This window comes from Lampris incognitus, chromosome 6 (assembly GCF_029633865.1).
Source record: "Lampris incognitus isolate fLamInc1 chromosome 6, fLamInc1.hap2, whole genome shotgun sequence".
In the NCBI taxonomy this organism is placed as follows: Eukaryota; Metazoa; Chordata; class Actinopteri; order Lampriformes; family Lampridae; genus Lampris; species Lampris incognitus.
Genome location: NC_079216.1, coordinates 55219589 through 55246481, shown reverse-complemented (window position 1 = coordinate 55246481; position 26893 = coordinate 55219589). Strand labels below are relative to the sequence as shown.

The 26893-nt window shown below is 44.8% G+C and overlaps 1 protein-coding gene across 2 annotated transcripts in view; it reads left to right on the top strand.

The window, feature by feature from the left end:
• srgap1a (SLIT-ROBO Rho GTPase activating protein 1a) overlaps positions 1–26893 on the top strand; it is a 165474-nt gene that overhangs the window by 66473 nt on the left and 72108 nt on the right. For both annotated transcript variants that reach the window (XM_056281221.1, XM_056281220.1), the window contains exons 3-4: positions 7765–7927; positions 22192–22254. In XM_056281221.1, the coding sequence (XP_056137196.1) occupies positions 7765–7927; positions 22192–22254 (226 nt within the window). The remainder of the gene's footprint in view (positions 1–7764; positions 7928–22191; positions 22255–26893) is intronic.

Here is a 26893-nt window from a genome sequence, read left to right as displayed (position 1 = left end):
TTGGCAATGGATTATCTGTTATATCCTGCTTATTTACATGTTCGAAATAAATCATCATTCATTCCTTCATTCAAAGGAATTGGGGCAAAAATCTGTATTTGTCTCGTTTGGTTGCCTTGGATCAAATATTGGTTTTGTCCTGGGTCTTCGGACAACCGATTTGTCCACTGCTGATAGTTACTGAATGCATTTGTGCTGCAGCTGTAAAGGCTAGAACAGCAGCTTGCCAGTGAAAGACGTTATCGGTACGGCACTGTCAGACCTTACCTTATAGACTCATTACGGATACTGTTTCATTACACTAATCCTGAAGGTGTAATTATTCTTCTGTACTCGTGGTCTACCTCTGTACGAGGGAGAGAATACGTTGATATTGACCCACAAATTCGAGATGGCACGATGAGACTAAACACACACACACACACACACACACACACATATACATACAGAAAACATGTAAGCTGCTAATGGGTTGTCTTTCTCACTTCTTAACCCCTCCACCCCAATTCTCCACATCATTATTTGACATATCTACCTGTATTTTGGCCCCCAAATGAGTATGTTTACACTGAAATCACTAATCCGATTATTTGATCATTGAAGATGGCGGCACGAATTCACGTTTGCAGCAGCCTCACCCAGTACCGGTGTGGGAAGATGGCGGCGCGAATTCATTATAGTGGCAGCCTCACCCAGTACCATCCATGCAGTGTCTTTGTCCACATCTGCGTCAACATTTTGTCTTTGTTTGATGGCTGGGAGAGCTTGGTCTGCTGCATCCGGTGAGCCCAGGGACCACGGCCTTGCCTGGAGCTGCGCCCGAGGAGGTAATGCCGAGGGCAGTCTGACAGGATGCGGAAGCGAGGCAGGCTAAGCTAACTGCTAGCCCATGCAGACCGGCAGTTCTGACATTCATCTTGGCTGGTGTTCGTTCCCTTGGACAGTGATTTTTTTTTTTTTTTTTTAGTTTGGATATATGTGTTATTTTGGATATACACTACCGTTCAAAAGTTTGGGATCACCCAAACAATTTCGTGTTTTCCATGAAAAGTCACACTTATTCACCACCATATGTTGTGAAATGAATAGAAAATAGAGTCAAGACATTGACAAGATTAGAAATAATGATTTGTATTTGAAATAAGATTTTTTTTACATCAAACTTTGCTTTCGTCAAAGAATCCTCCATTTGCAGCAATTACAGCATTGCAGACCTTTGGCATTCTAGCTGTTAATTTGTTGAGGTAATCTGGAGAAATTGCACCCCACGCTTCCAGAAGCAGCTCCCACAAGTTGGATTGGTTGGATGGGCACTTCTTTGAGCAGATTGAGTTTCTGGAGCATCACATTTGTGGGGTCAATTAAACGCTCAAAATGGCCAGAAAAAGAGAACTTTCATCTGAAACTCGACAGTCTATTCTTGTTCTTAGAAATGAAGGCTATTCCATGCGAGAAATTGCTAAGAAATTGAAGATTTCCTACACCGGTGTGTACTACTCCCTTCAGAGGACAGCACAAACAGGCTCTAACAGGTACTATTTAATGAAGATGCCAGTTGGGGACCTGTGAGGCGTCTGTTTCTCAAACTAGAGACTCTAATGTACTTATCTTCTTGCTCAGTTGTGCAACGCGGCCTCCCACTTCTTTTTCTACTCTGGTTAGAGCCTGTTTGTGCTGTCCTCTGAAGGGAGTAGTACACACCGGTGTAGGAAATCTTCAATTTCTTAGCAATTTCTCGCATGGAATAGCCTTCATTTCTAAGAACAAGAATAGACTGTCGAGTTTCAGATGAAAGTTCTCTTTTTCTGGCCATTTTGAGCGTTTAATTGACCCCACAAATGTGATGCTCCAGAAACTCAATCTGCTCAAAGAAGTGCCCATCCAACCAATCCAACTTGTGGGAGCTGCTTCTGGAAGCGTGGGGTGCAATTTCTCCAGATTACCTCAACAAATTAACAGCTAGAATGCCAAAGGTCTGCAATGCTGTAATTGCTGCAAATGGAGGATTCTTTGACGAAAGCAAAGTTTGATGTAAAAAAAATCTTATTTCAAATACAAATCATTATTTCTAACCTTGTCAATGTCTTGACTCTATTTTCTATTCATTTCACAACATATGGTGGTGAATAAGTGTGACTTTTCATGGAAAACACGAAATTGTTTGGGTGATCCCAAACTTTTGAACGGTAGTGTATGTGTTCTTGTAGTTCTTGTAGTTTTTGGATGTGTTCTTGTCTTTGTGTTGCACTGCTGTGAGCTGGGGGAAATGACATTTTATTTCATTTCATGTACGCAAGTACATGAAATGAAACGACAAATAAAGTGTTCATGACATGGGACAGGGAATTGGTTAGATGTGCCAAATTAGGATGAAAAAGGGAAGAAACCATTTTGACAATTTTTCAATTGTGTAACGTTGGGAAGTCTCGTTATGTCTCAAGCAGTTTTTTTAAGCTTATGAATGACAGTCCTATTGGGGTGAAACTATCAAGGGAAATACCCCTCTCTGTCTAGTCTCCATGCCTGTACTATTTCTTTATACACTGAGCCAAAAAATTATGACCTGACGGATTTACCAAATAACGTTGATCATCTCCAAACAAGGGCACATGTCAAGGTCTGGGTAGATTAGATGGTAAGTGAACAATCAGTCAACATGATCGATGCAGACGTAAAGACCCGAGTGACTTTAACAAAGGCTCAAATTGTTATGGCCAGATGACTGGGTCAGAGCATCTCTGAAACTACAAGGCTTGTGGAGTGCTCGCAGTCAGCAGTGGTGAGTACCTACAGACAGTGGTCTGAGAAGGGACAAACCACAAACCGGCAACAGGGTGTTGGGCACCCACAGCTCATTGATGCGCGAGGGCAACGAAGGCTATCCCATCTGGTCCGAACCAACAGAAGGTCTGCTGTGGCACAAATCACAGAAAATGTATTGATGGTTACGGGAGGAATGTGTCACAACACACAGTGCATCACACCCTGCTGTGTATGGGGCTGTGTACCCGCAGACCAGTCAGAGTGCCCATGATGACCTCTGTCCACTATTGAAAGTGCCTATAATGGGCACGTGACCATCAGAACTGGACCATGGAATAGTGGAAGAAGGTCACCTGGTTCTATGAGTCTCGTTTTCTTATAGCGCTCGTGGATGGCCGTGTACATGTGCGCCGTTTTCCTGGGGAAGTGATAGCACCAGGATACACTGTCGGAAGATGCCAACCCGATGGAGGGAGTGTGATGCTCTGGGCAATTTTCTACAGGGAAAACCTGGGTCTGGTCATTCATATGGATGTTAATTTTGACACGTGCCACCAACCTAAACATCATTACAGATCATGTACACCCCTTCATGGCGACAGTATTTCCTGATGGCAGTGGCCTCTTTCGGCAGGATAATGCGCCCTGCCACTCTACACACATTGTTCAAGAATGGTTTGAGGAACATGATGGAAGTGATCATGGTGTTGCCCTGGCCTCCAGATTCTCCAGATCTCAATCTTATTGAGCATCTGTGGGATGTGCTGGACTGACAAGTCTGATCCACGGTGGCTCCACCTCGCAGCTTAAAGGACTTGAAGGATCTGCTGCTAATGTTTTTGTGCCAGGTATCAGAAGACACCTTCAGGGGTCTTGTAAAGTCCACGCCTTGGTGGGTCAGTGCTGTTTTGACAGCACACGGAGGACCAAAAGCATATTAGGCAGATGATCTTAATGTTTTGGCTCATCGGTGTGTGTGATAAAAGTTGAAAATGAAAGTGTCTGCTTGTCTGTGAATGTTCTCATTCATCCAGGTCATAGTTATCCAAAGGAATTGAATCAAGTGCAACTGGACTTGGTTATATATCCGTGAAGACGTTAGGCCTCTCGTCCAAGAGGCTTCAACAGTTCGTGCCTTTCTGACTAGACCAAGCTAGTCTGACTGGCTGGTGATGAAACTCAGATATTTAGCCTCTTTGGAGAAAAGAGCCATTGACATCAATAGCTCTGATAACGACTGTCGTTGCTGAACATCGGAACACAAAAGAGCCATTGACATCAATAGCTCTGATAACGACTCCAAAGAGGCTAAATATCTGAGTTTCATCACCAGCCAGTCAGACTAGCTTGGTCTAGTCAGAAAGGCACAAACTCATGAAGCCTCTTGGATGAGAGGCGTAACGTCTTCACGGATATATAACCAAGTCCAGTTGCACTTGATTCAATTCCTTTGGAAAGTGTCTGCTTGTTTTCTGTTTGCATTGGTGACGTTACCGTGAACATAATTGATCACAGTACTGTATGATCAGTTGGCATAAGTACATGGACCCAACTGGTTAATCGCTGTTTGGTATTTCCTTAAACACATGGCTCTTTGCCATGTTTGTATTGTTCCAATAACATCCGGTTCACTGTGTCTGGTGACCTTTCACATCTGTGGTTTAAGAAAAACTGATTATAAGTCAACTATGCTGTTTACATTTGTAAAAAGTTTGAAAAATTAAGCAAAAACAGAAATAGGAGCCTTCATTGGGTTATGCTTACTGCAATTTCAACCTGTTTAAATGACTGTCTCTAAAGTTGGAGTAACAACGGTTGGTTTATAATCAGGTTACTCGCTTGGATGTAGACACGCTCAGTGGTCTGTCTGTCTGTCTGTCTGTCTGTCTGTCTGTCTGTCTGTCTGTCTGACCTAATTTCTTCCCCAGCTTAGAGGGAAATGATGACATCGAGAGTTTCCTGCCATTATGTGGGGGAAGGCAGACTCCCAGAGGTCATTTTGCTGCCGTGGCCTGTGTCATTCTCCTTTCTTTTTCCCTCGAAGCTCTTGTTCTCTTTTCGCCTCCTTCCTCCTCCGTGGGCCTCTAGTTTGGTACAGCGGGTCACCCCATTAACCAACACACAGGGCACTGTAGCAGGCATTGATTTATTGAATGGGACGCTCGGGTACATCCAGCGGCTTCCCCCAGGGTTTCCGTGAAACAAGGCTCTTAGCTCTACAGACACAGGTGTTGTAATGACCTATTGCTTGAATTTGCTTTCACTCTAGGGTTCTTTTATTATTTCTGGGTGATTTCTACCTTTAATCTGGCCGGCCTTTATTTCATGCACATTGCAGGCATATATGAGGTGAACCAAAGGGGCAAAGCAGGGCAGATCATTCGCTTACTGTCTTAAGTAAAACTTTCTCCAAATCGTCACCTTTACTTAAGCCATTTTGCATCCCTATTTAAACTAACTCAATTGTTTTCAAGCATGGAAACAAATGATTTCAGATGGGCATAAGAAAGATAGAGCACGCAAATTTAATATCGGAGGCTCAGTTACTTTATACTGGTTTTGTATAGGCTTAAGAACCAAAATGTAAGAATTCATTTCTGACATTAAATATTTGCACATACGGAAACAAGCAGGATGGAATAAGCACTCAGATACGCTTTCTTCACACACACTGTTGCATTCTTTGCTAATGTGCAACGCAGAAAAGATTTATAGTAATTGCAGATTGATGTTAACTGCGGGTGTTAACTGCGGCCGTTCAGCAATCCTGCCGCTACAACTCTTGGACGGCAGTACTTCATTTCATTTTCGATGTTAACTTCCTCTCTTCCCTTCCTCTCTATGGATACGTCCTGTAGGCGGAACATGTGGTGGTGGTGGTGGTGCGTCACATGGCTTTTAACTAAATTGGATTTTTCTTTCCCTGTTTTTCTATAGTCTTTGAAAAATGACTTTGTATACGGCCGTTGTTATTCATTTATTTTCTCTCGACTCCGTCTGTGTCACACACGTTTTGCTTCCTGTTTTTGAAATGTCCCAGAGATGATGACACAGTCAGTATATTTTCGCCGAGGAGTTTGTGCTAGTTATTCTGTTGTGGAAGTACTCACCTAAGTACATTTTCTGCTTTTGCAGCACGATGCCCTGTCAGTACTGACTGTCCGTCACCTCTGGGCCGGGTCACTTGCCTAGTTCACATTTTCACCTGTTTTGTTGACAAGTGCTGCCCGTCTGCGCAAGCTAACCTTGGGATGGGAGAACAAAGGAGAGTCGCCATATGGTTCCTGCATGTCTTGACCCCAGACCCATACTTTGAACACACACACACACACCCACACACACACGCTCACGTGCACACACAGTCTGTGCAGCAGGCAGAGGGAATGTTATAGATTAAACCAGAGGAAGTCGGCGTGCTTACACAGCTCGCCCCAGCCTGGACAATGTCTTACAGTTAGCTTGCAGGCAGCAGACGCACGGTACAGGAAACAGTTCTCAGACTCACGCTGTTTTTTTTTCTTTAGTTTTAGCCTGCTAGCAGTCACATTTCTCTCCTTTTTTGCAACAGGACACCCCCCCCCACACACACACACACACACACACACACTTTGACACTTAGTCCATCTGTCTTTGACTGTCACGATTCTTGTATAATTCATTTTTACAACTTGACTCCAAATATATCTTTAACTCCACAGCTTCATTTCTCTAGGTGCACTTAAAACTTGTGGCACGCTCTTGAAAGACGTCAGCTTGGCCCAGAACTGTCCCTGGTTTAAAAAGAAAGTCTCTCTAACCCAACACTCTGTCCAGATGCAACATATAATGCTTGAAATGTAGAGGTTTCTTTTTTTTCTTTTTTCTGTTTTGGCGCAAAAACCAGCAATATAAAGGACACTTAACACCAAAGGAGACTTATGAGACATTCCTCTGATACTGCTGTGATGGGCCCTGATCCCCGGTCTTTAACCATCCTGCTGGGTGAGGGGTGATGGACAGACAACGCTGTCAGCTCACCCAGATCTTGATCTCCTTGCAGAGATGGCAAATATCACCTACAGAGCGACATGGGCTCAGACACCGACATAGATAGACAGAATCCCCCCCCCCCTTTCCCTGTGGGCTCACACACACACAGATTCACAAACCTCTAACTGATTCACTCATTCCCGCCAGCATTTCGTCACGCCAACATTTCAGTGACATAACAAACCGACAAGTCCTTGTTACTTGTTAAACCTATTGGTCTCTTTCAGTTCTTTTGTTTTTCCCCGATTAGAAATAAACAGTATTGCGTCCTGGTAGCGCAGCAGTCTATTCCGTTGCCTACCAACACAGGGATTGGCGGTTCGAATCCCCGTGTTACCTCCGACTTGGTCAAGCGTCCCTACTGACACAATTGGCCGTGTCTGCGGGTGGGAAGCCGGATGTGATTATGTGTCCTGGTCACTGCACTAGCGCCTCCTCTGGTTGGTCGGGGTGCCTGTTCGGGGGGGGGGGACTGGGGGTTAATAACGTGATCCTCCCATGCACTACCTTTCCCTGGCGAAACTCCTCACTGTCAGCTGAAAAGAAGCAGCTGGCGACTCCACATGTATCAGAGGAGGCATGTGGTAGTCTGCAGCTCTCCCCGGATCGGCAGAGTGGGTGGAGCAGAGATCGCGATGGCTCAGAAGAGTGGGGTAATTGGCCAAGTACAATTGGGGAGAAAAAGGGGAGAGAAAAAATGAACAGTTGACAGATTATACTTGACTAATGTGCAATGTTAACTGCTACTCAGTTTTTTTCAATTGTAATGCTCTCTGTTTTGATTTACGTGTGTGAGCACAGCAAGAATAGATGCTCAGCCACACGCACACAAACAAACACACACGCTCGTTTCCTTGGTTTATTTATAGTAGAAGTCGGGCATTTAATCAAGTGCAAGCTTATTAAATCTCTTCAGGAGTCTTGGATAGTAGTAATGAGACCAGAGTCGTGTTTTTCTCTTTGTCCATTCAGGAAGGACCAGAACCTGCTTTCCCCGGTCAACTGCTGGTACCTGCTGCTGAACCAAGTGAGAAGGGAGAGCAAGGATCACGCCACCCTCAGCGACATCTACCTCAACAACGTCATCATGAGGTTCATGCAGATCAGTGAGGATTCCACGCGGCTTCTCAAGAAGGTGAAAATGTGAAAGATCTACCTTTTTAGATGCAAATTGCCTCACAAACCTGGCCCTTGACTCACTCACTCACAAATTGACCCCTCCAAAACAGCTTGTCAGTGAATGCATCTAAAATATATGCTGTTACAGACTTTGCCTTTTTTTTTTTTTTTTTTTTTTTTGAACAGTGCAATCCTCATTGGTAAGATGATTGGCAAAATATACTGTATAGTATCAGTAGTGGATCTAGAGATTTTTTTCCTGGGGTGGCAAAGGGGTGGCAAGACTGTGTCCCAGAGGTGGCAGCTGCCACCCCTTGCCACCCTGTAGATCCGCCCCTGTATAGTATATACTACTAGACTCACATAGCCAGACCTATCTCCACACTTTGTTTTAGTGCTGCGCCAGCACTGGACAAAGATCTGGCTTAACCCATTATCATTTCTGGCATAGGGGGAAGAAAACCCTCTGGCTTCTTTGTATTTCTTTAACCCAATCACAACTGTCTTGGGTGGCGCTAAGCCTAAAATGCAGCAACGGTGCCCTCGCAAAATAGGGTTGGTAGGGGGGGGTTAACTTGTCATTTTTAGCATGTAGGTTGCTAGCTTAGATGAGGGCCAGCCCTATGTTCCCTCAGCTTTGTGTGTTAGCTATCAAATAAGTTAGCCTTTGGGTAAGGTTAGGTTTGGGTAAGCATTGGGTTAAGGTTAGGGTTAGGTAGAGGTTTAGGTTAAGGTAGGTTAGATTAAGTTTAAGTAAGTTCAGTGAAATAGGTTTGAGGGAACAGGTCTGAGGGAATATCGGCATGCCCCCCATCGAAGGTGGTTGTTGTTTCATATAGTGCCAGGGACTTTGAAAACGGTAACACGCAGATGGTGGGAGGGGAGAAGAATTTCGGCTGAAATGGTCGGCCAATGGCAGACTTTTACCAACAGTATACATCCAGTGAGTCAGACTAATATACTATTGCATATACTTTTGCACCCCCATCACAATTCTCTCTTAGCCTTTCCCTCATATTCTACCACTTAGTAGCATTGCCCATGCGGTTTCATTCAAGGTAGGATTTCACAGAAACACCATCGACAGAGATGCAAGTAAGACATTCTCTATCACCTCAAACAAATCAGTATTTCAATAAAATTATTTACGTTTCCAATGTGTCAACTTGGCTTTTCTAGGTTGTTGACTAGCTTAAGAACACAAATGAGCTAACTTTAGCGCTGTTGAACTGGAGCAAAAGCATCTATTTTACAGTGTCAGTGTTAAGCGTTCATTCAGGATATTATGTAAATGATATGTAACGTTAGATTCTCAATTAAAAATGTGGAGACAATACTAGACCTACTTCCAGTCACAAGCCTAAGACAGTTATCCCACATTGTCTTGTTCACAACAAAGTCACACAACAGCTTGGTTTTGCATCTGACACTGTATGTCCTTGATATTTTTACATACCTCTCACACTCCCGTCTTTCGCACCGCTGCGTTCTCTGTTTGACCTGTTCAGTATCCCTAAGTCTCCTTATTAGCTGCCCTCTGCCACATAGGACATTTGACCTCTTCTATAGCCGATATTTTGTTTGACCACCAAAGTTAAAGCTAGAACTTATTCTTAATACAACCCAGATTTTACCCTGCGGTCAGAAATTGAGCGCCAGAGTCTCCAGTCCCTCATGTTATCTAAACAATATTTCACTTTGTATTAAGCCATTTGTTTGACAAAGAGATACGTTTAGGTTCATAAATATGGCATGGATTCATCTCGGGAGTTTAATCAGCTGAAGCAGTGCTGCAGTGCTGTGGTCGAGCTCTGTGAAATACAGGAGTGCTTGCATACATAGGAGCCTCCGTCACCACAGCTCTGATCGTGGCTACGGTTTGTCCTTTTCCTCCCGTCTCATATCTGTGGCCTTGTGACCGAAAGCCAGCCACCGAGGGCCCAGTCCACCGCAAAGACGACAACTCCCAAACAGATTATGAGCTCCTATGCAACAGGAGTCACATGAAACTAACCACAGGCCTAAATTACAAAGCAGTGCCGCTTCAGAGGAGCACTTTGTATGTCAGCTGAAACGACTGAGATTCCTTTCTGTCTTTCATTTTTTCTTTCTTTCAGGCTTCCAGGCTTTCTTTATTTCTTTCAGTCTTTTGGTCTTTCTTTTGGTTTTTCTTTCGGTCTTTCTGTCATTTGGTTTTTCTTTCGTTCGGTGTTTCTTTGAGTATGTTTCTTTTGGTTTTTCTTTCCGTTTTTCTTTTTTCCGTCTTTCTGTCATTTTGCCTCTTTCCCTCTGTGTCTGTCTTTCGTCTTTCCTTCTTTAATTTCTCTTTGTCTCTTTCTTTCTTCCTTTCTTTCGGTTTTTCCTTCTGTCTTGTCTATCTCTCTTTCTGTCTGTCATGTCTGTCTTTGCTCGGGCACAGGAGAGACTGAAAGTCTGTCTTCCAGATTGACCCAGTGGAAATAATGGTCTTTAATTCACCAGTAGAGATTGATATCTCCTGATGGCTGCGGTTTCATTCGGTTGTAAAGAGGAGTGGTCTGCAATACTCAGCCGCGCACTAACAGGAAGTTGCTGCAGTTAGATCCTTTTTGATGGTGGTTAAAGTGTCCTGGTTCTGCTAATGAGGCCAGATGTGAAACAGACAGAGCAACTTTCCAGTTGTTACTCGAGTCACTACCCTCGTGACCCAACTCCTATTGATGGTTATAATGAAAGACTGCTTTCCCCCCATACCCTCTAATTTTATCATGCAGCATAGAAACTCAGAGCTCAGTGCTCACACAGGCAGCACGTGGTAATGTGTAAATGAAATCCTACCATTCGCCGCTGAAAACTGAACTCATAGAGGCTTATCGATCAACTAACGCACAACTCAGTGTTGGTATGCTAACACCGAATAAAACGCAGGTATTAGCTAGATAAATTCGAATATCGAAATGGAATTCGAATTTGCATACCAACATTTGTTTTTAAAATGAACAGAGGAATCCAATATTCAAAATAGAAAATAAATTTATGAATAAATTAAAGTAATAATCTTGAACTTTTTCATATTAATGAATTTCCGTTTTAGTACTATCTATCACCAACTATAGTAAAACAATAATGATTCAGCTCACTCTCAATTCATGAAAGCCTTTGCTTCTGAAAGTGTTTGCATTGTAAAAAAAAAATGTCGGTGCGACACTTTTCACGAAAAATCTTCAAGCTGCCATGAGAGGAACTGACGTGTTTTACTTCAGTCAGCAGGGATTGGTTCACCAGAGAGGATAAGGCGGAACTTCCTCTCTGGTCGGCCAACAAAAGAGAAGCATCAAAGATAGTCCGGTAGAAAAAGATAGTAATCTAATGGACCGTGGAAATCTTTGAGATTGCGGCTCAAGGAGGGAATGCTGAACGCATGGCGAGAAAACATTTCATATTTCTTTGCTAATAAATATGAAAACTCAAATCACCCAGCTTAGTTTGGAGGACAAAGTTAGAAATGTGAAATGGACAGCAATGTCTACAAACCCGTTCATCCAGAGAGAGGGAGAAGGTCAAATAATGTTTGGAGGGAGATTTATTATTGTTAACGGTCTTTTTTAGTAACTAACTCTCTGCTAAGTCTTTATGAGAATGTAACATTTACGTACATGTTTTCTACCTGTTCGCCAACACATCTTTCTGACAGACTGCTGTCTCTGCTCTTGCCCAAACGCCCACACAAATGGAAAAGCATTTTCGACAACTCATCTCATCTCATCTTCAGCTGCTTTTCCAGGGTCGGGTCACGGTGGCAGCAAGCTAAGTAGGGCACTCCAGACGTTCCTCTCCCCAGCAACGCCCTCCAGCTCCTCCTGGGGGATCCCAAGGCGTTCCCAGGCCAGATTGGACATGTAGTCCCTCTAGTGAGTTCTGGGTCTACCCCGGGGTCTCCTCACAGTTGGCCGTGCCCGGTAAACCTCCAAAGGAAGGTGCCCAGGAGGCATCCTATTCAGATGCTTGAACCATCTCAACTGGCTCCTTGCGATGTGAAGGAGCAGCGGCTCTACTCCAAGCTCTCTCCGGATGTCCGAGCTCGTCACCCTATCTCTAAGGCTGAGCCCAGACACCCTACGGAGGAAACTCATTTCAGCCGCTTGTATCCGTGATCTCACCCTTTCGGTCACTACCCAAAGCTCATGACCATAGGTGAGGGTTGGAATGAAGATTGACTGGTAAATTGAGAGCTTTGCCTTCCAGCTCAGCTCCCTCTTCGCTACAACGGACCAGTACAGCGTTTGCATTACTGCTGATGCTGCATCAATCAGTCTGTCAATCTCCCGCTCCATCCTTCCCTCACTCATGAACAAGACCCGGAGATAGTTGAACTCCTTCACTTGGGGCAACAACTCATCCGGCATTTCGACAACTCATACAGGCCATTGGATAGGCCTGTATATAACCTTGAAATCTGAGATATTTTTGATACACAAATTCGAATATAACTCACCTTCATTTCTGTTGGAAGTATCCAGCAGGATTTGTGTGTGTGTGTGTGTGTGTGTGTGTGTGTGTGTGTGTGTGTGTGTGTGTGTGTGTGTGTGTGTGTGTGTGTGTGTGTGTGTGTGTGTGTGTGTGTGTGTGTGTGTGTGTGTGTGTGTGTGTGTTAAAGTCACAGCCTTAGTATTAGTTAATACTCCTTTTCCACTGCATGGTACCGGCTCGGCTCGACTCAACTCTACTTACTTTTTTTGATTTTCCATTGGGCAAAAGTTAGGGATAGTACCTGGTACCAGATACTTTTTTTGGTATCACCCTCATCGAGGTTCCAAGTGAGCTGAGCTGATACTAAAAGGTGGCATGAAAATACCACTATAAATAAAATAAAATCCAAATAAATATACTATGTCCATCCATTAACTGAAACGCTTATCCTGCTCTCAGGGTCGCGGGGATGGGGGAGCCTATTCCAGCAGTCATTGGGCGGCAGGCGGGGAGACACCCTGGACAGGCCGCCAGGCCATCACAGGGTTGACACACACATACACACACCCATTCATACCTCGGGACAATTTATTACAACCAATTCACCTGACATCTGACTTACATGTCTTTGGACTGTGGGAGGAAACCGGAGCCCCAGGAGGAAGCCCACGCAGATACGGGGAGAACATGCAAACTCCACACAGAGGACGATCCGGGATGACCCACAAAGGTTGGACTACTCCGGGGCTCGAACCCAGGAACTTCTTGCTGTGAGGCAACCGTGCTAACCGCTACGCCACTGTGCCACCTTAGATATATGTATATTTATTATATATTTATTTAAATATAAATAAAATCTTAAAAAAAACTAAACATGCCCACAGATGGACAGCGGGGGGGCTTCGCCATGAGGGGATACCATCTGCAGTGGAAAACGAAATCCCAAAAAGTAAAACAAGTAGAGTCAAATAGAACAGAGTGGAGTCGAGTTGAGCCAGTACCATGCAGTGGAAAAGGGTCATTAGTTGTTAGCCAGGTGACACTTTGCATACACACAGTGGCTCTATGGGGGGTCCTGGTTCATAGAAACTTCTCGCTCTGTAATTAGAGCATCCTTTAGTCTTTGATCTCGGCAGATTTCTAGAAACAACATGGAAGGTCCCGGTGTTAGATGGGGGTACCTGACGGTGGAGGGGAAACAGCTGTACCGTTGTCTTGCCTTTAACACATCAAAGGCCATGGCATTTCTCTTTCTTTCATGTTCCCTCTTGCCTCAGGCTGTGAGGTAGGAAAGCAAAAGAAGACCTTTGACCTGTGATTTGCATTGGTGTCCTGTCCTACCTGGCAATCTTCCGGTTGACCCGTCTGCCTTTTTAGACATAGAGAATAGAGCACAAGCTTATTGGGTCATGAATATTTATTCGGTTTGTTCAGTTTTTATTTGCATGTAACTTTTGACTCACAACCCCCCCCTCTTTTTTTTCCCTCCCCAATTGTACCCGGTCAATTACCCCACTCTTCCGAGCCATCCCGGTCGCTGCTCCGCCCCCTCTGCCGATCCGGGGAGGGCTGCAGACTACCACATGTCTCCTCCTATACACGTGGAGTCACCAGCCGCTTCGTTTCACCTGACAGTGAGGAGTTTCACCAGGGGGGTGTAGCACGTGGGAGGATCACGCTATTCCCCCCAGTCCCCCCCCCCCCCCGAAAAGGCTCCCCAACCGACCAGAGGAGGCGCTAGTGCAGCAACCATGACACATACTCACATCTGGCTTCCCTCCTGCAGACACGGCCAATTGTGTCTGTAGGGACGCCCGACCAAGCCGGAGGTAACACGGGGATTCGAAACGGCGATCCCCGTGTTGGTAGGCAACGGAATAGACTGCTAGGCTACCCAGACGCCCACTCACATTTTTTTAAGGAACTAATTTTGGCTTTGGCGCTCTCTGTGAGATCCGGGAGTTTAACAGTGAGTTGACCTCTTTCTCTTGCAAGGCTTGGACAGATCTTATCACATGTATTTAATCTTCATTATTTATACAACCGGCTCTTTGTTGGACTCTGTCCTGCCTTATTTATGGAAGACACAATTCTTAGGCTCCAGCCACAATGTCTTTTTTTTTTCCTCTCAATGCTGAAGATTGCCTGAACTTTTCTCTATGTAAACCATGGGCTATATTGTCTGTGAATGTTCTCATTCATCCAGGTCATGGTTATCCAAAGGAGTTGAATCAAGTGCAACTGGACTTAGTTATATATCCGTGAAGATGTTTCGCCTCTCATCCAAGAGGCTTCATCAGTTCATGCCTTTCTGACTAGACCAAGCTAGTCTGACTGGCTGGTGATGAAACTCAGATATTTATCCTCTTTGGAGTCGTTATCAGAGCTATTGATGTCAATGGCTCTTCAATAGCTCTTCAATAGCCATGGACATCAATAGCTCTGCTAACGACTCCAAAGAGGATAAATATCTGAGTTTCATCACCAGCCAGTCAGACTAGCTTGGTCTAGTCAGAAAGGCACGAACTGATGAAGCCTCTTGGATGAGAGGCGAAACGTCTTCACAGATATATACCAAGTCCAGTTGCACTTGATTCAATTCCTTTGGATAACATGGGCTATATTTTTAACGACCTAAGCACAAGTGCCTTTAGGGCGTGTCCAAATCCATTTTTGGTAGTTTAACGGTGGATAATCTGAGCGCATTGTAAGGCGCATGGCATGAAGTGGTTCTACTTAATCTCTTAATTAATCAGGTGTGTTTTGGGAGTAATATGAAATGAACCAATCAGTGTCATCTCCTATTCTCTTTAAAAGCCAGGTGCACTAACGCCTCGGCACATTGCTATTATGTTGTGTTGCCACGCGAATTTACGCCTCGCTTTGCGTGCGCGAGTTTGATCGCGGGATTATTTTGTTTTTATTTGCGTGACTCGCGCGAGTTTGGCAGCAGGGTTCAGTACGCGAGCCCCCGACGATCGGCTTGTCCCCATTTTCTGACTCAACAGGACGTCAGTGACGTCAGGAGAATCTCAACACTGATAGGCTTTAAGATAGCACCCCCTGTGTTTAATCGTGTTACTTTTACTGTGCAACCAAATTGATATCCAAAGGAATTGAATCAAGTGCAACTGGGCTTGGTTATATATATCCAGTTGCACTTGATTCAATTCCTTTGGATAACTATGACCTGGATGAATGAGAACATTCACGGACAACCAAATTGATAGTGACGCTTGAAAACCCTTCTATGTTAAAGAGAAAAAATCACCATTTTCAACATCCTCTTGTTTTCATATTGATGGATTGGCGAACATTTTTCACAAAATTTCACCAGCGTTTCGGAGACACACAGAAGACTGCTCAGTGTAATGGCTGCTAATGAAGTGTTATCCCAACAACATATGTAGAGCAATAATGTTGAAATCACGACTATTTCCCTTTAACATCTGGATTAAAACCCCACAGTTTTGATTGTAGGGCGCATGGTGACACAGTGGTTGGCGCGGTCACCTCACAGCAAGAGAGTCCTGGGTTCGAGCCCCGGGGTAGTCCAGCCTTGGGGTCGTCCCAGGTGGAGTTTGCATGGGTTTCCTCCGCGTGCTCTGGTTTCCTCCCACAGTCCAAAGACATGTAGGTCAGGTGAATCAGCCGTACTAAATTGTCCCTAGGTGTGAATGTGTGTGTTGGCCCTGTGATGGCCTGGCGGCCTGTCCAGGGTGTCTCCCTGCCTGCCGCCCAGTGACTACTGGGATAGGTGCCAACATCCCCGTGACCCTGAGCAGGATAAGCGGTTTGGATAATGGATGGATTTTGATTGTTTGGATTCATGGAGTCTATTTCCAGCTTCTTGTAAGACCCCTCTACACCACTCCTGTGTGAAGTATGTATGAATATTTGTGCGCACACATGCACGTCTATGTGTATGGATTTTCCCTGCGTGTGTGCGCATGCACGTGCATGTGCATATGCGTTTGGATGGGTGGGCGTGTTTGCTCTCGTGTGTTATTTGTATAAAAACAAAAGCTGTTGTCATGGTCACGATTGTGTTATATCATTATCTGGAGGAAGGGCACTCAGCTCTCTGTCGTGTGCTGTAGTGCCCCCCACACACACACACACACGCACACTTACACACACACATACAGTCCCCCCCAGGGTATACAACTGCCTTCTCTATCTGGTATGATGAATGTCAGGGGCAATATGAAACCCATCGCCCCCTTAAGGCTCAAATGGTTCACCTCTCAGATGTGGTTAGTGTACAGATGGTATGAGCTTAAAAGGGGAAACCCATCCGAAATGATCCTTTTAATGAATTAGACAGTATTGGAAAAACCCCAGTTGACATTGCCCTCAAATGAAAGCGAGTAAATCTTCCTAATTGAATCGTGGCGTTGGTGAGGCTGCACAGCGTGTCACAAACAGCTGGTATTGCTGCTTTAGGCATAACCGTCTTACTCTTTTGAGACATTATGAAAGGTAAAAGCCTTCGGAGGAGTTTGTGGGAATCCTTTTTAGTTAGGTTTTAGTTTTCTGATGAAAACGCTGTTACATCACTTCAATGTAATGGAAGTTCCTGCTCTCTCGTCCTCCTCTCTCTCTCTCTTTCTCTCTCATCCCATCCCTCCCTCTCTGTCTTTTTTCATCAAGCTCTGGCTCACTTCCCAGTCTCTTCAAGAGGAGAGAGCTGACACATTTTAAATCTGACAAATAGTCAAAAGGTTTCCCTCCACTGAATTTAGGGCTGCAAATGGATTCTCCCAGAGGAGGAGACTTATGTCAGTGTCAGGATATCCTTCACTTTTCTCACAAACACAGCCAATAGTTGGGTCTCTTCACGGAGCTATTATAGATGTATTTTTGTATTTATGGCAGCAATGGAAATTAATAGGTAGGCAAAGCTGTAGCACCGTATTCTTTAGCAGGATATAATTACAGACTTGAGGAGGGGGGGGGAGTTTCACTCTACAGTACTGGCCAAAGTAAGGATCACATCAACCTATAATTTTCTCAGAAGCTCTCAAAAGCTTTCCAGTCCTTCCTCTATCCTCTAAAATGCCAGAGAGCGCCGAATGTCATTAAGGTGACAAAGCTCTTGGTTATCCGAGCTTACAGGCCGTTTGACTGGTGATTAGCTAAGTGCTGCAGTGGAGGGAATGGAGAGTCCAGGTGCTTGTTAGGAAGGTGGCGGGGCTCTGGCAAGTTACCCGGTTAATGTTGCTCTAATTTCAGACACCGGCCTGACTGCAGTAACAGAGAGAGTAATCCTCTTTGCTCTCCGTCCGCATGTCTTGACACCATTGCTTGCTGCTCCACCTGCAAGCCAGTCGGCAATGGGGAGAGCATTTAAGTTTGGAAAAGGGATCCATCTACGAGCTCAGAACATGGTTAGCTTTAACCAACAAAGATAGTCCCAGTGCGCTGGAACTCCTCTTCCGTTGGGGTTTCCACAATGTCTCGTCCGTGCCATAGCTGAAAACAGGGCCATTTGTGTGTCAGTATGGATATATGAGGATCCACCTGGCTCAGCGAGCTTTGTGACCTCAATAGAGACTCTTCCTTTTTGGCCCACACCCACAGGAAGCCAAAGATGTGGGCTACATGGTGGTGTGAAACTCATGTAATTTTGATTCAGGAAGTCACATGCCAGTGAAACTGAATTCTGCATTATTGTCCGACATGCACAAGTTCTGTTTATTTTTTTATTACTTGATTTACCTAACCAAGGTGGAGTTGCTTGGTCTGATAGGCGGTATCTGCATGCAGCTAGCAAAGAGGGCCAAAAAAGCTGACTTCTTTGTAGCAGGGTATTTTTTCAAAGTGTCACTCTAAAATGCCCCAATGTGGTGCCCAGTGGACTTATCTCTGAGTCCCGCCCCTCGAATGCAGACAAGCCAATGGCAGTGTAGCACCAAATGCACGCGGGAGCTCACTCGGACATGTAGAGCTAACGACTCCATTAAGTCGCATCAGAGTTGCATCAGAAGTCATGGTTTTTGTGATGTTTTATGGATATAAGTTGAACAAAAATTGTCAAACGATGTGCATGGGGTACATGCAACACTGATATGAGGTATCCTGAGAGGATAGGCAATGGGGTGTATTTTATCCCATTTCACAAACCAAAACAAGACAGAGCCAAATGTCTCCGGTGGATTAAGCTGTGTGGCAGACCACATAGTCAACTCAACGTTTATCTTACCCTGCGGTGCACGGACAATGCTGGTCCTGGATGATGTTATCTGTTGTCGTGATGACCGTGAGATGAGGCTTTTCCCTCTTGCATTGTGATCTGTAAACTCTCGCCTCCAATTTAAGCATGTCACCCACCATATCTAGTTTTAAATTTTGCAGATATCCCTCCAAAGCATAGGAAAGTCCTTTTTGATGGCTTCTAGACGAAATCAGGTCCTTCTGTCCAAAAGTTATTTATAGCCTCTTGGGATATAGTTTTGACATCGATAGCTACCATTGTAACGCTCTAGTCAGCCCGGGTAGCTTGTCGGAGTTAGCAACAGTAACTAATGGGGCAGGGCTTAGCGATAGGTCCATTATAAAGAAACAGTCACTAGTTTCAACATTGTCTCTCTTTTTAAACACACACGCACACATATAATGTTTTTTCCCCGGAAACCATCAATGGTTTTGATAAAAGTGCTCAACAAACGAGGAGTGGAATATTAAGATAGATGTGGGGGGGGGGGGGACTAATACATAGCCGAACAAGCTTGTTTCATGGGTCACGCACTCATCAGCTACAGTACATCTGCTACTCGTCAATTACAAGTAAACCAGTGTCTTCATTGTCCCTCCTCCATCAGATGATACACGTGATAATTATTAGATGTTATATTTTTATATTTTAACTGTCTGCTCTTCCAACTGTGCTCCTGCACCATTCCACTATATGATATACATGAAGTACCCCATTGGATGTTATCTTGTTATATTTTAAATGTATGCCTTTTCAACAGTGCCCTGGCCCTTTAAGTCCTTGCTTTTTCAAAACAAGCCCCAACCCCTACCCCATTGGTTGTAATGTTTCTGATGTTGTTTTTCAAATGTTTTCTATCCTCCCATTGGTTGCTGTGCATCGTAACTACCTACCCCATTGGTTGTAATTTTTCAAATGTTTTTTATCCCCCCATTGGTTGCTGTGCAATGTAACTAGGGGCTTGATGCGGGGCGCCATAGTATTTATTGGCTGTGTTTTTTCTTTGTTGTTTAACCACATTGGCCGCTGATGAGGGCGTGACGCACAAAACAAGCTTGTTCTGCTATGTATTAAAGTATTTTTCCTACATCTATCTTAATATATATATATATATATATATATACACACACACACATAGTATATATATGTTAGAAGGGATAACGCTCCATTAGCAGCCATGTTATGAGCATTCTTCTGAAACACCACCGAAGTGGTGTAGAAAAGTGTCTGTGAGGGATGTCACTAACAAACAATCAGATCAGTGAATGAGAAAACTACAACCCTTACATCATGGTTTCCCACTACCTGCTATGGGTCGCATCAGAACAAGCTACATCGTATAAGAAAATGAAAAACAACCTTATGTACATGTTGTAGTGAATGCCCCCGAATTTCATAAAAAGATTTTGTGTGTGTGTGTGTGTGTGTGTGTGTGAGAGGTAATGTTGAAAATGGTCAATCTTAAAATATTTCACCACTCAGGTGTGGTGATTTGTAACAGTACAGACTTATAATGTATTTTAAGACATAATTCACTAAAGCAATCACGTACTCAAGTCCACTAGGTTTTATTTTGGGCTAGCAAGATCCCTTGAGCAGTCGATAATACATCATACCTCTTGGTCAGAAGCAAAGTCCTCTGTGGCTTAGCCTAGGTGCTGCGATACTCTCTCTGAACCCCTCAGACTGGGAATGGCTCCCAGAATGAGATTAGGCAGTGAATAATTGGGTTAGAGGAAGACTTGGAGTGGAGGTCAAGTCTGTAACATCATCCAGGTAGCACATGCTAACATCTGTGTGGCAGAGGAGATCAAGAATTCATTGTCGTGACTCATAGCCTCATAAACACGTGATAACGTGAGTCAGGGTGGAAAAAGAAGAAAATAAAAGAGATGTCTAGTAGATGAAATTGTAAAAGCACCTCTTACCCATCCATCTTGACATAGCTGTATATTACATTTTGTATCCCACACAGTTAGATGCAATGAAGCGGGCGTAAGTCTGATAATATTACTGAGCCAGTCATGTGGCCAGACTGATTGAATTAGCATATTTTTCAGGAGATATTTCACATCAGGCTAGGTAGTGTGTAGACAGATAATGTGTTTAGCATCTGTACATTGAAATTTAAGCCCCGTCTGCTGATTTGATTTGAAAAACCACTGCGACGGCTTAAACCTGCAGCGCGGAAGCTTTGCCTCCCCCTTCTGGCAGTGAGAGTTATTACTCCTCTTCATTCAGCGCTCTCCAACGAGGAAAAGCGACACCAATGGATATCAGTATTTTTCTTCACCATCGATCGCTTTGTCCTTTTTTTTTTTAACTTTAACCCTTCCTCTGAATGCCGAGTTTCTTTTTGCTCCGGAGCATCAGAAAAATGTCTTCGACGTTTCTTAGATTTTTCCACCATGGCTTCCAAGCCTGGATGCTTTCTGGCAGAAAGCCCTGAAAGCAAGCCAGTAAGAGGAATGCGAACGCTTTCGTCACAGAGAAGTTCAATTCTTGCAAAGTAATCGTCGCTTGTTGGCATAAAACGCATCACTGCGCATCACTTCCAGTGCGCCAGCGCAGGACTACAGTGCGGGAACGTCGCCCAAGACACCTGATTAAAACTTCTGTATACTGCGAAATACAGATTTACCTGGCGGTGATAGGGTTAATCATAATTGTGTGAACCCCTTTGTAAAGGGCTTGAATGTCACAGGCATTCATTTATATGTAAAGGTCCTGCATTCAAGCTTTAAAACTTCTTTTCAACTACGGTTCAAAAGAAGTTTTTCTTAAAATTCAGACCAAAATCAGTAAGCGGATTTAACTTTTCATGTCTAAAAACTTATATTGTCTGCTCTCAATTGTCACAAGAACTGTAAGTGAGGGGTCTTGTCTACATTAATATTCATGAGCTCACCTTTGAGTGACAGGTACATACAAAGCCTGGTGGTATAGGTGGGCGTGGTTTCATAATTTGATCTGATTGGTTGTATGTAAATGTGTGTGTCTAATGAGATCATGAGAATCAGAAAAGAGATCAGCAGAGAGGGCGTCCGGGTAGCTTAGCGGTCTATTCCGTTGCCTACCAACACGGGAATCTCAAGTTCGAATCCCCGTGTTACCTCCGGCTTGGTCTGGGGTCCCTACACACACAATTGGCCGTGTCTGCGGGTGGGAAGCCGGATGTGAGTATGTGTGCTGGTCGCTGTACTAGCACCTCCTCTGGTCGGTCGGGGAGCCTGTTTGGGGGGGGGGGGGGGGTAACATGATCCTCCCAAGTGCGACATCCCCCTGGTGAAACTCCTCACTGTCAGGTGAAAAGAAGCGGCTGGCGACTCCCCATGTATCAGAGGAGGCATGTGGTAGTCTGCAGCCCTCCCCGGCTCGGCAGAGGAGGTGGAGCAGCGACCGGGACAGCTCGGAAGAGTGGGATAATTGGACAGGTACAATTGGGGAGAAAAAGGGGGGGAAACCCCCCCCCCCCAAAAAAAGAGAAAACTCGACAGAGAGAAGCTGAATTGAGGGCGACTTTTAAAAAAAAGTTTGTTCGACTTAAATAAATGATGTAAAATTGCTGTTTTGCTTCATTTGGCTTAATTTTTGCCTTTGTTTTTCTCTTTCAGAGCAAAGAAATAACTTTTCAACTCCAGGAGGACTTAATGAAGGTGCTAAATGAGCTTTACACGGTAAGTACTATTGCTCATGTTTTCGTAGTTTAACCGGTTCGCATAAACATTGTTCTGTATTGTGGATTTCACTGGGTAACAGCAGCCAGCTAACTAAACACTCATTAATCGTATCAGAGTGACTCACCTTTATCCTGTAAGGCCAGGGCGGGCGTAGACATTTGAACCTACAGACCAAACACCTTCACACTAGAATTGCTGTAGACTTAACCTCCTGACCAAAAAGTTACATAGCGTGACCTCTTCATCTGAAGGCTATTTTGAGGCCCCCCCCCTCTTTCCTCCCCTTGGTCTGTGAATAGAAGTTAAATGCTGTGTGTGGATGTCCGTGCTGCATGTAGCTGCCTGTGCATATGTCTGACCTTGCGGGGATGGTGCACTTACATCTCTAATCGATATTTAATTCCATTTTGTTAATTGCTGCCGCCAGCCCTGGCAGCCTGCTAGCATACATATATGCTTCATGCCAGCTGTTAGAGTTTTATTCTAACGTGCTGATGCATTTGAAGATGGAGGAATTAGATGAAATCAAGGCTTTAATCAATTGCGTAATGGTTATTTCACACGTCAGTGTCAGTCGTAGTATGACTTGGACCTGCCCACAAGAGAGAGTGATCATATTCGTTTAAACCACTCGTATAAATTGACTATATTTTTATTCTATGTTTTCATCCGTATCTTATGCTAGCAGTTCACAGTATAGCAACAGCATTTTCTTCATCACCAAGGACTTCTCCTTCCGATGTGGGAAGATGGCAGTGCGAATTCGCGTTTGCAGCGGCCTCGCCCAGTGCTGGTGTCAGAAGATGGCGGCACAAGTTCACATTTGCAGCAGCCTCACCCAGTACTGTCCATGAAGTGTCTTTGTCCATGTCTGAGTCTACGTTTTGTCCTCGTTTGATGGCTGGGAGAGCTGGCACTGGATCGGCCGGGAGAGTGGGGACGGCTTAACTAACTGCTAGCCCATCTAGACCGACAGTTCCGATAACACTGAGGGCGGTCTGGCAGTGGTCTCACCTGGCGCTGACTGTGGTGTTTTTGATGTTGTCGTGAGGAGTGTGGGGAGGTGTGTCGAGGGTGTCTGGCTGGGGGAGCTGGCATTGGATCGGCTGGGAGAGCTTGGTCTGCTTTGTCCGGTGGGCCCGGAAGGAAACATCGAGGGCGGTCTGACAGGACGCGGAAGCAGGGCGAGCTAAGCTAACTGCTAGCCCATGCAGACCGGCGGTTCTGACAGTCATCCTGGCTGGCGTTCGTTCCCTTGGACAGTGATTTTTTGTTTAGTTTGGATGTGTTCTTGTAGTTTTTGGATGTGTTTTTGTCTTTGTGTTGTACTGCTGTGTGCTGGGGGAAACGGCATTTTGTTTCATTTCATGTACGCAAGTACATGAAGTGAAATGACAAAGTGGTCCTGTCCCTGATTCCTTTCTTTACTGTGTTCCTCCAGTCTCTCAGTATAGCTGAAATACATGTGTGCGTGGGTGTGAGACAGAGACAGACAGACATATTGCCCAGCTTTGAATCAATCAATCAATGAGGTTGTATTAGCTTCAGCACTTTACACTGGTTTGCAACACAATCTAAATACAGTTGGGGCATCTCAACACGAATATCATGTTAGGACCTCAGCGTTGGCTGTTAACGGTGAGAACTTGGGATATAGATGACGACATGAGCCAAGACGCTTTGCCTAGCTCCACCACGAGACTCAAGTGAGAGGTCCAGCCTGCATGTGGAGCGTCCAGTTTAGTAGATGCAGATGGTGGTGATCACGCTTCCAGTCAGTGGCTGGTCTGTGTTAAACATACGACACGTGTTACTACAACTCACATTATGTGTCATTCTTTTGCCACAGTCCGCACTCTAGATTTGACCTGGTTTAGCCCTTATTGGAGAGGACACACACACACGCACGCACGCACGCACGCGTACTTGGTGACTGTTGCGTCAGAAAGCCACAGGGCCTGTCTGGGCCACTGCCAGTGAAATAACAGGTCTGGTCCGTCTGTAAATATGTCCCTCTAAAAGGAGCAGCAAAGTAAACACAGCAGCGGTGGACTGCAGACCAGTAACCGAGCGCAGGGCCCATAGTTAGTCACCCATCTCTCCACGGGCTCCAGTTACACCAGCCTCACCAGAGGTAACAGGCTCAAAACAAATAGAGTTTTGCTCTGTTGTTAGGCTCATACGAAAATAAGTCGGGTTTTAGGGGTGGGCAGATGTTTAGATTCAAAAATGGGTGAGTCTGTATTTTTACAAAAATTTGAGGTTGCATGCAGACAAGTGCATTGCATATACAGGACTTGGAGCTGTAATTTGCTTGAGTTGTTTCATTCGAGGTTAAACCACTCCTGGTTGGTATTGTTGTCTTCCTCGGGGGGGGGGGGGGTCCTGTATTTCCGGCCTTGTTTTTTATCCATTTCATGTTTTCAAATGGCATGACCCCCAGGCTCATTTAACTTGATTTATGCCAGTTTTATCAAAATGCATTTATACTTTTGTTTTTTGATGCAATAGTTGATCGTTCTAACAACAACTTCTGACCACTTTTTTTACTCATTTTAAAGTTCTGAATGCACAAGTAAATAAACCATAAAATGGTGTAACCACGAACAAACAAACCAAGTCTGCAATTGTTTGGCTGTTGTTAACATGGCTTACATTTGGAAGGGCTTAAGGACGATTTCCATTTTACCATCCCTTTCTAGTAACAGTCAACCATCACACTTAAGATTGCAATGGCTGGGGGGAGGATAAACATGTATGTGTCAGCCTAAGAATAACCTTCTGATATTTTTATGTGTCTTTTGGAGTCGGCGTGTTCTTCTAAACTATGACTCAGATGTGTGTCATAGATTTGCCTTAATAGTATCCTTGACACCCATGGCCAGTGATTTGTCAGTGGTGCTCTGACAGCTCTCGTAGGTCTGCTAGTCTTCCATTCTGCTAAACACATTCTGAGCTGGCATTTGAAAATGTTGTATAATCTCCCATATCTCTCAGCCCCTGAGGAACTCATTGTTTGCATTTTGCGGTACCCGCTACTTAGTGTATGAGTCACTGACTAATGGATTCATTGGAGTGTGAGTCCAACTCCATCTGATAAAAGTGAGTGAAACTGTAGGAAGTAGCTTTAATCACAAGTTCACCATCGAGGTATTGCACACTGTTGCTGCCTCACACTATTGGCTATAGTGCGATGACAGGAGGGCCAGAGGTGGACAGCCAACTTCAAGCTGTACATTTATTGTCCTCACAGGGAGATTTTGAATATAAATAATTTGAAACAGATAGTGAAAAATCACCTCCAAGAGTCAGCACCTCCAAGTCTTGAGGCCACGGTTCGCTACTGGAAAATGGCACATTGCTCCCTCCGGGTCGGGGATGAGTTGTTGCCTCAAGTGAGGATTTGAAGTATCTCGGGGTCTTGTTCACGAGTGAGGGTTGGATGGAGCGGGAAATTGACAGGTGGATTGGTGCAGCATCAGCAGTAATGCGGACGTTGTACTGGACCGTTGTGGTGAAGAGGGAGCTGAGCCGGAAGGCAAAGCTCTCAATTTACCAGTCAATCTCCGTTCCAACTCTCACCTATGGTCATGAGCTTTGGGTAGTGACCGAAAGGGTGAGATTACGGATACAGGCGAATGAAATGAGTTTCCTCCGTAGGGTGTCTGGGCTCAGCCTTAGAGATAGGGTGAGGAGCTCAGCTCAGCTGGAGGGAGCTCGGAGTAGAGCCGTTGCTCCTTCGCGTCAAAAGGAGCCAGTTGAGGTGGTTCGGGCATCTGATTAGGATGCCTCCTGGGCGTCTTCCTTTGGAGGTTTTCCGGGCACGGCCAACTGTGAGGAGACCCTGGGGTAGACCCAGAACTCGCTGGAGGGACTACATGTCCAATCTGGCCTGGGAACGCCTTGGGATCCCCCAGGAGGAGCTGGAGGGCATTGTTGGGGAGGGACGTCTGGAGTGCCCTACTTAGCTTGCTGCCACCGCAACCCGACCCCAGAGAAGCGGCTGAAGATAAATGAATGAATAAAGAAAATTAAATTAGGAACTTAGGTGCAATGCACCTATTATTTAGAGGTCTTGTGTGCAGGTCTTGCTTACTGAAGCTAGAACCTTTTTTTTTTGTGAAGAAATAGTGCATATACAGATGGGTGACAGGAAAAACCTGAATGCCTGATCCCTACAGTGAGAGGGTCCGGGGTATGGTGGCATATCACTGCCAAAATCCACAAGTGTAAATGAGATCTATGTGCGTGGATGGAGAGGAGCCGCACACGCAGCTCAAACAGCCACGCACGCATATTTTTGCGAGTGCTGTGAAAGCACTCATGCGCAGAATATCTCTGCTCGTGCAAGCACTATTGTAGCCTGCGAGGAGAAAACCATGCTTTGAGCGTGTGCAGAATCCAAAGGAGTAAGTGACTGTTATCCCCGAGTGCACAACTAATATCATTACTCTCCTGCTCACAAAACTTTCACCTGCTCAGTGGAGGGTGGTTTTTCTTTTTGACAATAAGTGGGCGGACCCAGTCACCGTTGTATCCCTAAATATTATTGGGTACAGTCCCTGTCTTTTTTTCTTTTTCTTTTTTTTCCCCTTTCTTTCTTTCTTTTTTTTTTTTTTGATTCCCCCCAATTGTT